The sequence below is a fragment of the Alosa sapidissima genome, chromosome 17, assembly GCF_018492685.1.
Source record: "Alosa sapidissima isolate fAloSap1 chromosome 17, fAloSap1.pri, whole genome shotgun sequence".
Taxonomy (NCBI): Eukaryota; Metazoa; Chordata; class Actinopteri; order Clupeiformes; family Clupeidae; genus Alosa; species Alosa sapidissima.
Genome location: NC_055973.1, coordinates 29614453 through 29627356, shown reverse-complemented (window position 1 = coordinate 29627356; position 12904 = coordinate 29614453). Strand labels below are relative to the sequence as shown.

Here is a 12904-nt window from a genome sequence, read left to right as displayed (position 1 = left end):
GGAATTATTTATGCAAAAGTGGGACGTGCATCCCTTCTTATCGGGATTAATGAAACAGCATGAGAGAGAATGAAACATAGTTTCTCCCGTATTTTGTTTGGCAAATTTGACAACAGTCAACTTTCATTTCAACAGTCAAATTTGACAACAGTCAACTTACATTTCACTTTCTCTTTGTCGCCATGGTGGTATGCATTTAGAAAAAGGGTTACACTTTTCTTGACAGTGTCAACATAAGAGTGACATGACACTGTCATGAATGTGTCATAAACAAGTCATAAACGTTTATGACATAACGCTTCTGATATTAAGTGACATTCTGTTTTTGTCATAACAAGTTAGGGTTAGGGTTAGAGTTAGGATTAGGGTTAGGTTAGGATGAGGTTTCATGTGTCATAACAGTGTGTTTATGACAGTGTCATGTCACTCTTATGTCGATACTGTCAAGTAAAGTGTTACCAAAAAAAGAATAACGTTTGTGAACCCTTTTGTTTTGTTGCCAGCATAAAAACAAGTATAGGCTTACCATCGGCCTATCCTTGTCATAAACCATTTAATGTAATGCGCAAATTTGAAACAAATGGGATGAATTGAACTATGTCGGAGTCGGACATAGCATAGGCATAACTTAGTTCATAGCTCTCATGGCGGACCGTCCAACAGGGGTGGTATTGCTGAAAACCACAAGCTCACTTGTTTCCTCATTACTCATGGAATACTGAACATTTGTGTGGGACTATTTCACATCAACCTTACTATGTATATGAGCCTCTAGCAGACCTTAATGTAATTTCTCCTGTTCTGTAACATTACAGCCAATATTGATTGGGTGTTCTGTTTGGGTCATTATGGCCCCCTTGTGTAAATTTTGTATGTATTCTTGACTCATGAGTGACACACCCCTTGCCCTATTCCCAGGTATATATACCCCACCCCCCACACCTGTTCTGCATTGCACTTTTGATGAAGGGCAACATGTCCAAAACGTCGTACAAATAAATCCACGTTTGGGAGCTTCAATCAGTGTGCGGACCTTTATTATTTCTTCTCAATTGACCGATCCCAAGCCCCGCCCCCTTTTACTATGTCACAATGAGGACGTCGGAGGACCTCGGTCAACCTCGGTCAATTTTGAATTTTATAGTGTCCATTCTGTAGCCTACAATACGCCGGTTATGTGAATGCTAATGCTTCTTTTGCGAGTAGCCTAAGTAACTAAATAACTAAAGAGCTCAAAAAGGTTCAAATATATGCCTGGGATACTTGTAGAAGTGACATCCGATATCCTGACCGTGTGAAACGTTGACAGACATAGGCCTAACTTTGCATAACTTTGGATAGGCTGCTACTTTTCAGTAAAGAAATCTGAGTGTGTACAAAAATCTTCCCTTTTTTATGTTCATAACTACATACAAAAACATAACTAAACCTGGTTTCCACTGTTGAAACGACAACATAAGCCTACGCAAAAAATTATACCTACCTTGCAGGAACTGAACTCACACTCATACAATTGGAAGTACGCGCAAATAGGCTACACCTTCAATCACGTATCGCCTTACACACAATAAGAATACTTTCAGCTTTTAGGCATAGGCTACCTTGCCATGTTTAACTTGGGATAGAAGACTGTTCACAGAAATAAGCTAATGACCATTTTTTCAACAAACGGAATAGACTACTGCGATGCATCATTGATGGCTGAACGAGAGATAGCCAATGTCTTCTAAAGATCAAATCATGTGCCGATTGAAAACCTTGCTGTATAGGCTATGCAGTCTCGAAATCGCCAATATTAGGCCTACTACATTGCCCACATTTAAATTAAGTATAGCATAAGCGGGCACTGATGAAGTCTTGTGCAAGACAAATCACGTCTGCAAACTGCAGATATGTCGTGCGTTGTATGGGTAAACTCGGGTAGATCTAGTGGTTTCTTTTCAATAGCCTACATTTGTATCATGTTTATTTGAACTCTTCCTTCTAAAGCAGCCATTCAAAATAATAAGTAGGCTATCGGCCTACCGAAGCGAAGCTATCTCTCCACCTCCCCAACATGAGCTGCTTAACAGGCTAGCCACTCTCCCAAGTTGCGTGGGAACTTGGATCTGCAACACTTGGACCCGTCTTTAATTAATCCTCGAAATATGGTTAGATTTTGTTATGGACACGTCAACACCATATGTTTGCACAGACCTGTTTATTGAATCAGTCACATCTGCAGCAAATAAGGTAAACTACCTGCTTGTGATAACGTGCTAATTGTTTATCCCGTTAACATGCATCCCATTAAGATCCGTAACACCAGATTGGTTTGTCCTCAATTTGTGGTGTTCCACCTCGTTGATAACAGCAGACATTGTGAATGTGTCCTTCCGAATACTGAAGGCCTTTCTGGCCTCTGTTTTTTGAATATATCAATATTACTTGACGCCCAGAAATCTAGCATACACTGTTACACTCTGCTAAATGGTGCTGCGTACCCATGTTGAACACGCGTTCTCGCACACTTTCCTGCAAACTTGTCCGACTTAGCAACAGTAACTATGGGACTGACAATGGGAGGAGGGGCTTGGGATCGGTCAATTGCTGAAAACCATGGCATAAGAAGCCAGAAATGCGCAACTAGAATCAGCCTCACCTTCTCTACCGTGTGGAGGAGAGGCTGGAGGAAAGCAATACAAAAGGAATACAATAGAACCTGATTAAAATATTTCAAAAATGATCAAAACTGATTAATTTCCAAAATCAGTGGCAATTGTCAAAGTGTTTTATCTGACATACATTTGTTAAACATTCTTTCCTGTTGGCAGTAACAGCAACTAATATTATTTCAATATCCACATATCCGCTAAATATCTCAATATCTAATGACTAGTCATTGGGATTACCTGAGAGACATTCACCACTGAGAAGGACATACACCACTGAGAACATTCTATTTTGATGTTCAGGTAAAAGCTTTCATTTCATTGGTGTTCCCTACAGATAAAGGGTTGAGACTAATTTGAGACTGAACTACTTTGGCAGTTGCTTGACACTGAGGAAAAACTCAGTCCTGCATTGTTTCTGGCAAGTGTTTATTATTTCTGCATATCCATATTTCTATTCACATATACAGGAATGGTGAAACATGGATGGAAAAGCACTGATGGTGCTGTGTCTTATTAACTGGAGACACACAATGTCCTCCAAAGATCCAGTCTGATTAGTAGAGGTTCTTCTGCACGTGGGCAGCAATGTACTTAACAGCCAACATGGTCTCCTCACAAGTGGGCTTGATCTGGGATTCGGGGAGCAGGAAGCCATAGCGACCTTCGTCACGCAGCTCAAAGGTGTAGGAGTACTTCACACCCAGGTCATAGGCCCAGTCATCAGAGCCTCCAGCACAGGGGTCTGGGAGAACACACATCAATCATATATGGCTTTCAATCAGCAACACGACAAAAGACTTCAATTAATTAATAATAATTAAATTTATTACTGCAATTAATTAATAATAGTTATTTTTTTCCAGTGCCATCTTTCATCATCATTCTTGAAGATGGCCCATTCAGGTAATGCACAATGCTAATATATTATATTTTTCAGACATAATAGCAGATTAAAGATGCAGTTTGCAATTCTGGCAAAAGGTTGTTGATATTTTGATATTTGAGAACTCACAGATGGTGGCAGCACCGGGGCCCACAATGTACTTGGTGCCATACAGGCTGGTCAGGGCATTGCAGGCTCCCTGAGCAACACTCATCTAAAGAGGAGACGGACAAGATTTAACACAGTGATATCAACTGAAGATATGAAACAGTGTGCCTTCCACAGAGGAGTATTACCTTTCATTTGAGACCAGGATTATGCTTCTACACCAAGAGGTTGCCACAAAGTAAGCCTTTTATTGTTAGTATGCATTTTGGGAACCCATATGCAATCCAAGTCATATGGGGAGTTCCTCAATCCCGGCTGGATTAACTTCATATGGGATGGGCATTTTTAGACTCTTCCCCCTAGAAATTGCACTGTGCCTACTTCAGAGGCCACTGTTCCCACCTAGTTTGGCCTACCATCAAATGGTTGGTCTCTTTAGAAAGCTGAGACCTTGTAGTTTCTTAGGGAACAATCAGAATAACTGTGTGATGTACTGACACAGGGCTACAAAGGTTAGAATATATTTTTTTCTTCCTGCCGGATTGCAAGCATCTCTGAACTGACCACAATTCACCCCTCTAGGTCACTTGAATGGACTTAGAAACACAACTGAGCCCTAGCACCAGGTCTTGTGAAGCTTTGTGAAAAAGTAGATCAATATAGAATGAAAAATGAGTACTTTAGACCATTATTTACCAAGGTATGCTCATGCGTTTTGTAAAATGCCCTATGGAAACTCCCCATAGGACTTTTGGTTACCCAAAATGCATACAGTACTGACAATAAAAGCCTTGCTGTGTAGCAACCTCTCTAGACGCATAATCTTGGTCTCAAATGAAAGGTAACACTCTGAGGTTTCTTGTAGACTATTTGGATTGTATGTCAGGTGTTCTGATATAGAATGACTACACAAAATATGGAATAATTACAATACAATAATTACAAGTCTCTATTTTTGCATTTACTTTGTTAGTTCAATGGTTGTGTATAAGATAAACTATACATCTGCACAACTAATATTGGATAAAAAAAACATGAAGATTCAATTTCTATGGATTCTTGTGAATATTTCAGTACCCAATATGTTGCATCTACTTATTGTGCTGCAGCTACACTGCAGCCAGAGGTCAGGGTAGCATCAAAAGCGGAGGAGGGGGAGGAGGGCAGCAGGGATTAAATTTAATTAAGACATATTATGATCAATCTGGCAATGTAAAGCACTATACAGACTGTACATAAAAAAATGTCATTTTTGGATTTCCCAAGAGTTCAAGCTTTCACATGGTGTATAATATTACTATGCTACATAGCAATATGGTGCATACAATTGATTTTGAATGTTGGGGGGAGGTGGGGATGGGGGGGGGGTGTCCGTTAAAGTTTAAAGATGATGTTTGTGTAGCTGAATAGGAAAAAATATTAATGACTAGAAATGCAATTCCGAGGAATTACACGAGGGGATGCAGTCTGCTGGTTAGGGTGTTGGTGAGGCTGTTGAGCTTGCTGCTAGCTGGTTGGTAGGGTAATTGTGATACCTGCAAAGGTGCTTTTGGAGTAACCAAATTTGAATCTTGTGTGACATGGCATTCTTGAGATATCATACTCAAGGTGTTTTTGACCTTGACATTTGACCTTCAACTTCCAACTTCAACTCACTTCATCTTTAAGTCCATAAAAACACTCGTACCAAATTTGAAGCATGTACGTCAAGCCGTTCTGGAGATATAATGCTGAATGCATGAGATATGGCTGGGACTTTTATTTTGACACACAGGAAACACTTTCAGTTCAGGTAGAGCTAGATTGTATGCTCAGAAGCTGAGACAGTTGAATTCCTCACAGGTGACACCTGTGCCAGTGTTCTGATTAGCCTGGGAACTGCTCTGAGAACTACTTAACGAGCGCAGCTGGCTCTATTATGACATCACAGCCCCCATTCAAGTCTATGGGGGAAAAATACACTTTTAATTACAAATATCTCAAAACGGAATGGAACATCTACGGAACGGTGCTTCAACTAAATTTGTACGTTAGTACGTTTAGGCTGAATAGCGCGCACAAAAAGGTAAAAAGAAAAATAATAATAACTAGAAAAGCATTTCCTGAAGGAAATACAGTGCATGCAAAGTTGTTGCTGGGTTGGTTGCTAGGGCAATTATAGTGGTTGCTATGCAATAAAGTGGTTGCTAAGCTGTTGCTAGGGTAATTATAGTGGTAGCTATTAGGGGTGTAAAGATTAACCGATACGTATCGGTATCCGTTTTTAACATGTAAGATACGGCTACATCGATACGTGAAGCCCCGTATCGGAAAAAAACTGAAATGAACCGGTCGTTATATCGATTTACTTGTTATGAGTCGGTGCACAACCTTTTCTGCTCGCTCAGACTCATTTACGTTCGAAGGGTTCCAAGCAGCACGTTCATCCCACTTCCGGTTTTGAAACTATATGTGGCACGGAATTGTGGGTAATGCAGTTCGTTTTTGGTTACATTCATTGCCCAAAGTTGTCAAATGACCTCATTACCCATACATCTATTGCAACTTAACCATGTGACAAGTTGCACTCGGTCGGCTTTTGTTTTTCGAAATCCAGCGCAAAATTAAGCACTTATAGCATTCCTAAACAGCAACGATAGTCTGTAGAGTAGCCTTACCTTTGATGAAGGGATTTCCTTAATGTTAAATAATAATTTGGCCCTTGCTGCTAAAACGATGCATAAATTATTAGCCAATGATTTTGTTCATATTCACTCAGACTTGTGGCATTTTAGGTTTCTGCATTAGGTCTACTGTTGGAACAAAATAAGCCCAGAGAGTTCATTCATTTGTAGGCCTATTTTATTCTTGTAGGGTAGGCTAGGCCTATATGAGAAAAGGCCAAGAGTGTCTTAAGCACTGTTTTATTTTATTTCGGTATTGTCTTACCTCAACAAGGCTACAGCTCCATGAAAACAATCAGATATAACTCTATAAAATCTGTAAAGTCTATAAAAATGTATTTTTATGTTGTATTTGGCTTCTGTGCTTGACTGAAATGTAGACTATTCTTTTTTCATTTCAATACAGTATATGAAACAAACCTCAGTTTAGATAATCATATTCACACATTTTGTTGCCTGATTGACAACCATGACCATGATAATTGATAATGTAAAATGAATGTGCACCTTGAGCAAATTATAAAAAATCTTTCAGAATGCTTTCCATTCTTGAACTGCATCGAATTGCATCGAATCGCATCACATCGAATCGTACTGAATCGTTTTTTATAAACATGTATCTTTTCTTGTATCGAATCGTGCCCATGTATCTAGATGCGAATCATATCGTCTTTTACATGTGAGATTCACACCCCTAGTAGCTATGCTATACAAGTGGTTGCTAGGTGGTTGCTAGGTTGTTGCTAGGGTAGTTAAGGTGGTTGCTAGGCTGTTGCTAAGGTAATTATAGTGGTTGCTATGCTATAAAAGTGGTTGCTAGGTTGTTGCTAGGGTACTTAAGGCGGTTGCTAGGTTGTTGCTAGGGTACTTAAGTGGTTGCTATGCTGTTGCTAAGGTAATTATAGTGGTTGCTATGCTATAAAAGTGGTTGCTAGGTTGTTGCTAGGGTATTTAAGGTGGTTGCTAGGCTGTTGCTAGGATAATGAAAGTGGTTGCTATGCTATAAAAGTGGTTGCTAGGTTGTTGCTAGGGTAATTGTAGTGGTTGCTATGCTATAAAAGTGGTTGCTAGGTTGTTGCTAGGGTATTTAAGGTGGTTGCAATGCTATAAAAGTGGTTGCTAGGTTGTAGCTAGGGTATTTAAGGTGGTTGCTAGGCTGTTGCTAGGATAATGATAGTGGTTGCTATGCTATAAAAGTGGTTGCTAGGTTGTTGCTAGGGTCATTATAGTGGTTACCATGCTATAAAATGTGTAAATAGTAAAAAAAAGTAAGATTAGTTAAAAGTTATTGAGATTGGGAGAAATAGAGAGATAGATAGAGAAAGTGAGAGAAAGTGAAGAAAAAGAAGTGAAAGAAAGTTGGCATGAGAAGTGAGCTATTCAGTTGAATGGAGAGGGACACAGATAAGAGGTTCCATTCAAGTTGCTGCAGGCAGTCAGTGAGAGAGCACAGGTGCAGTTGATTGCATTCTATTTCCTTAATAGCCTATTATGATGTCATAAAGCCAATGTTAAGTCTATGGAGATTTTAAGTTTAGTATTTATTTAATATCTCAAAAAGTAAAAGTTGTAGAAATATGAAAAGTCATAGAACGAAAATTCAAGAGCTACGTGTCAAAGTTTGAACCAAGTTTCTACGATAAGCGGTTTGAGTCAAATTAGGGCCTGGAAGAATAATAATAATAGAGAATAAAAATAAGTCAGAAGAAGCCTAAGGAATAACAATACAGTGCATTTGCATGCACTGTAATAAGAAGTCTCCGGATTTCAATAGAGGGGATGCATCCCTCTATTGCCTTGCTCAAGGGCACTTCAGCCGTTCCTACTGGTCGGGGTTCGAACCGGCAACTTTCCGGTTACAAGTCCGAAGCGCTAACCAGTAGGCTAACTTTCTGTCAATGACGCCGGAATACATATGACGTAGCAGCACATAGAGCCGTTTACATTTTGAACCAATGATATCTGCTTAGATATTTATCTGACACCGCTCTTGGTCAATCATTTGTTATTGTTAGACTAGATATGTTACTGCATTGGACGTTGTGCTGCGTCCCAGCAAAGATTCTAGAACTCCGCTCTTCAAGCCTGTCTCAAAAAGCAGGACAAATATGCGTCCTGCTTGATGTTGCTCAGGACGCAGGACAGGGCATTGAAAATCAGTCCTTCCTAAAGCAGGACGTCTGGCCACCCTAGGTGACAGAGGCCAGGTTGTTGCTCAGATAGGGAATATTCAGGGCTACAGGTAAATTTGACATGGTGTTTTGACTAAATGTTTTACTGTTTGACTGCTTACAGTAAGTAATGCATCATACAAAGGGTGTGCATCATAAGCTACATTGGGGGCTGGGTAGTGTCCCCACCAAAGCTCAGACCAAACCTACGCCCTTGCATTAGTGATACTACTCATATCGGGTGTAGGATTACTGTAGTGTGATCATACCAGCTCAGCGTGATCAGCAGCCGGGTCGAAGGTGTAGGAGTAGGGGAAGAGGAGCATCTGGGAGTAGGAGTGGACGGTGATGTAGGCCTTGATGGTGGCCTTGTTGCTGCGGATGAAGTCAGCCACATTCTTGGACTCAATCTCAGACTCAGGCTTGGAGCCGCAGTAGGTGTCGCTGCAGGGGTTGGAGGAGGCCCCCACGGCTGTGACCACAAACGAGACACAGGAGAGTTAGACGAGACTGGGAAACAGCACCTTCTGTTGACCACTTTATGAAGTAAAAATGAAACCATCCATGTTTTAATGTATTTTGTGTTAATGAGAAGTTATCTGAAGTTGATGTTTGCTTGTTTCAAATTGTATGTTTTTTTCAGTTTGAAAGAGGCAACCATCAAAAAGAACCACTACTCACTGCACCAGCCGGCATCAAAGTTTCTGTTGAGGTCAGTGCCGACGCAGCTGGAACTGCTAGGCTTCCGAGTCTTCCTCCACATCCTGTTCTACAAGTCCAAAAGACAAGGAACATTTCACAAAGAAGATCACAGATGCCTGTGGCTTTGCATCAAGAGGAACATTCAAACATATATGACATACGCTCTTCCAGGTGTAATCATAGCCGTCAACGTTGAAGACAGGCAGAACGTAGACATCCATTTGGTCCAGCAGGCTGGTCATCTGAGAATCAGTTCCATAGGTGGACACGGCCTGCAACAGACACAAGAGGTCTGTTTTCAAAAAGCAGAAAATCAGAGTAGATGTAGTGGAAAGCTGTTGCTGTTTCTAACTGGTGGGTCATACCTCCTTGACGAACCACTGGCAGAAAGCAGGGGAGATCCACTCTCTGGCATGGATACCACAGTCCAGGAAGATGGCAGGCTTGGTGGAGCCAGTCTGCTTGCCAATCTGTAAGAGCAAATGTATGCTGTTTGCTAGGGCTCAGGGTTAAAAAGGAAATATAAATATCTTATTAGGGATTAAAATATATTTCCATTTTCACAGCTGCATGTTGACACACTGTATTAGAGCACCATTTTGACAGTGAGTGAAGAGTATGTACCATCTGTAATGGTGTGATAAGGAGAAGAGACTCCTAGTGGACAGTGTCTGTACCTTCAGCAAGTGCATGGGACGGCCCTCGTAGGTGTTTCCGATCACCTGTCTGCTCATCAGATTAGAGTTGGCAGAGGTGATGGAGGTGATCCAGGCCTGGATCTGTGGAGAGACGGACAGGGGAAGAGGTCAACCAGCAGATGCAGAAGATGATGGAGGATGAGGCAAGATGGTGGAAGAGTCCGTCTGAAGATGAAGAAGACATTACAAAATAAAGGATGAAATGGACACAGAATGCAAATGCGTAAGAAGACACTTACCTTGTCCCAGCTGTTGTACTTGGTGTAGGTGTGGGACCTGGGGCTGATCTGAGGCCCGTCCATCTGAGCCTCAATCTGAGCCTGGAGATCCTCAATCAGAATCCTGCAGGGAACCATGAACTCTCTCTGTACTAACTGTACTCTCTATAAATACCACTTCTGTGCAGTTTACTGTGTACTATTTGCATGTGTAATTTGAACTGTCTGCGTCTGCCACTATGGATGCATCTTACTTGTGTTCCATGTCACTCTGGTTCAGGATGGTGTAGACCATGGAGGTGTGGGAGGCGGGAATGTGGATGTCTACATCAATGTCGATGGTCACCAGCTCAGCACTCTCAGGGCTCCAAAAGTCCACCTGCAGAGGGCGCCAGACACAAACTCTTAAATAAAAAACACACTTTCCAAAGTGAGCCTCAACTGAACATATGGTTCTCTCCCACACTGGCACACTAACTTACACAGCTACACACACATGCTGGCTTACAGAAAAATAAACATTCTGACGAAGCTACTAGCTTAACTACATTTCTCAGCAGTAGCTTGGTGGTAGATAGCGTAGTTATTTTCTGAAGCTGATAGTCTGGGAACCATTACTCTATTCGGTGTAAGACAAACTCATTTATCATGGCAGAGCTGAAGCAACGAAATTGTGCTTGCAAAGATGTATGCCATATGCACACTCTCTCCTGCCTTTTGCTATTAAGTGGAGCCTTTTTTTCCACAAATTGATTTTGGAGCTGTGAGAGTAACAATCAAGGGTTCTAATTATGACCGCCGCGCAGCGAAGCGGCTTTAGTCAGAGTTTTTTGTTCTGTTTTGTTTTCTTTTTTTTCCGCATACAGTACATGTGTAATTTTCCTTGGTAATTTACATGGTGGGTATGTAGCCCCACAAGGATAGCATGGAACCATTGTTGAGATATTCACAGAAAACTGTGTCCGCCCTACCCTTATTCCGGGGGGTCCAGTCCGTCGCCCCTCCCCGCCCCCCCCCCAAACCCCCCAAAAGGAGGGTAGGGCGGACACTGTTTTCTGTGAATATCTCAAGAATTGTAGGGCCTAGGAGGACCACCTTTTTTTTGTATGTTGGTCTTAAGGGGGCATGTCAACCCATCCCATAACCACTCATTTCATATATAGCGCCACCTAGTTAAAAATGAAAAAGCAAAAATGAGATGTTGTAATCACAGGTATCTCTGACCTGACATGGTCAAAGCTGCACGAAATTAGAAGTGTAGGATCATTATGACCCCCTCTGAATGCACGCCAAGTTTTTTGGAATTCCGTTCATGGGGGGCCATACAATAAATTAATTTATGTTACTGTACACCAAGTGGCCTGTAGGTGGCCGGACACAGTTTTCTGTGAATATCTCGAGAACCGTAGGGCCTAGAATTTGTATGTTGGTCTTAAAGGGCCATGTCAAACCATCCCATAACCATTCATTTCCTGTATAGTGCCACCTAGTTAAAAATGAATAAGCAAAAATTAGGTGTTGTAATCACAATATCTCTGGCTGACATGGTCAAAACTGCACGGAATTGAAAGTGTAGGATCATTATGACACCCTCTGAATGCATGCCAAGTTTCGTGGACTTTCGTTCATCAGGGGCCATACAATAAATGAATTTATGTACATTTAGTGACTGTACCCCAACAGAGTTTTCTGTGAATATCTTGAGAACCGTAGGGCCTAGGATGACCAATTTTTGCGTATGTTTGCCTCCATTCCATATGCACACATGTGCATTAACAGATACAAATGCACACACATACATTCACAGTAATCATACGTATGACACATACACACACAGTAGATATATGTACGCATGCATGCACATGCACACACACAGGCACACACACAAGCACATGCACACACACACACACACACACACATATACACAAAAATAACCACACACTCTGCACACACTCAATTACAAACACAAAAAAGGAACAAAGTAGGAAATGAACACAATTCGACAAACGTGACTTATTTTTGTGGAAAAAATTTCCTGGACTGTGCGGCAGTCATATTTTGTACCGCTCTGTGGTACATCTAGTTTTTTAACCGAACATATGTTATAGCCTAAATATGAAGAGTTTGGTACAAAAACGCTATATCTCCATTTTAAAAAGTCATGTCATTTAATTACGTATTTCAGGTAATATTAAATGAAATTGCAGTTGTGTTGTTTTCAATGAGTAAAGATAAATCAAACAACAATACTTATACAATACAATACAACACTACAGTTCTACTGAAATTACTTGCAAATCAAAATGTAAAATGATTTCCTGAGAAGGCTACACTCACAATGTCTGTGTATGTTGGAATATCTTCTTTGCATGTAGGAGATAAATGTTCCCTAAAAAAGCAAAGGTGAACATGACTAATGAATACACTTCTAGCTCCTACTGGTGTGTGGCGTGCACTTTACCTCCATGTTGCGGGCCAGATCCTTGATGAGGGTCACATGTTCGTCAGTGGTGGGCTTCAGACGGAACACCTGCTCCCTGATGCAGAGAGGGGGAAAGAGAGAGAGGGAACACACTCTCACTACATCTGAGCTCCACACTTGTCATCAGAACATGCACTGGACACTGCAGTTGGGTGATGGCTGAGAGAAGTGTAATCTTTTTACCCCTCAAATCTGGTCAGCTCAGCCAGAGCGACAGCCACCAATCCAAAAAGCAGAAGGACCTTCATGTTTCCTGCGTGTCTAGTTTGTTACTTTTCACCAGCTTTTATAATCCCAGTGTAGTTCTGGCTGTCCAATCCAAAAG

At 41.2% G+C, this 12904-nt stretch overlaps 2 protein-coding genes and 1 long non-coding RNA gene across 5 annotated transcripts in view; all 3 read right to left on the bottom strand.

Moving 5' to 3' along the window:
• The window catches only part of LOC121688007 (carboxypeptidase B-like), a 12041-nt gene extending 9781 nt beyond the window's left edge, over positions 1 to 2260 (bottom strand). The window contains exon 1 of one of the 3 annotated variants that reach the window (XM_042067291.1): positions 2242 to 2260. Coding sequence is in view for 2 of the 3 variants with exons in the window: in XM_042067289.1 (XP_041923223.1) it covers positions 943 to 977 (35 nt within the window). In the remaining variant the exon portion in view is untranslated. Of the gene's footprint in view, positions 1 to 160; positions 275 to 942; positions 1041 to 2241 lie in introns of those variants that run through there. The other 2 variants (XM_042067289.1, XM_042067290.1) reach the window with 2 other exon arrangements.
• Positions 1 to 12904, bottom strand: part of LOC121688008 (carboxypeptidase B-like) — a 17403-nt gene extending 4499 nt beyond the window's left edge. Inside the window, exons 1-11 of the mRNA XM_042067292.1 lie at positions 12763 to 12904; positions 12559 to 12634; positions 10352 to 10476; positions 10119 to 10221; positions 9859 to 9960; positions 9547 to 9651; positions 9343 to 9453; positions 9161 to 9248; positions 8749 to 8951; positions 3667 to 3751; positions 2781 to 3396 (exon numbers count right to left, since the gene is read on the bottom strand). Of these exons, the coding sequence (XP_041923226.1) occupies positions 3209 to 3396; positions 3667 to 3751; positions 8749 to 8951; positions 9161 to 9248; positions 9343 to 9453; positions 9547 to 9651; positions 9859 to 9960; positions 10119 to 10221; positions 10352 to 10476; positions 12559 to 12634; positions 12763 to 12827 (1251 nt within the window). The 5' untranslated portion in view covers positions 12828 to 12904 and the 3' untranslated portion in view covers positions 2781 to 3208. The remainder of the gene's footprint in view (positions 1 to 2780; positions 3397 to 3666; positions 3752 to 8748; positions 8952 to 9160; positions 9249 to 9342; positions 9454 to 9546; positions 9652 to 9858; positions 9961 to 10118; positions 10222 to 10351; positions 10477 to 12558; positions 12635 to 12762) is intronic.
• Positions 11516 to 11655, bottom strand: LOC121688012. Its single transcript, XR_006024480.1, has 2 exons — positions 11626 to 11655; positions 11516 to 11583 (listed from the first exon to the last, which is right to left on the bottom strand). It is a non-coding gene; the product is annotated as an uncharacterized LOC121688012 (long non-coding RNA).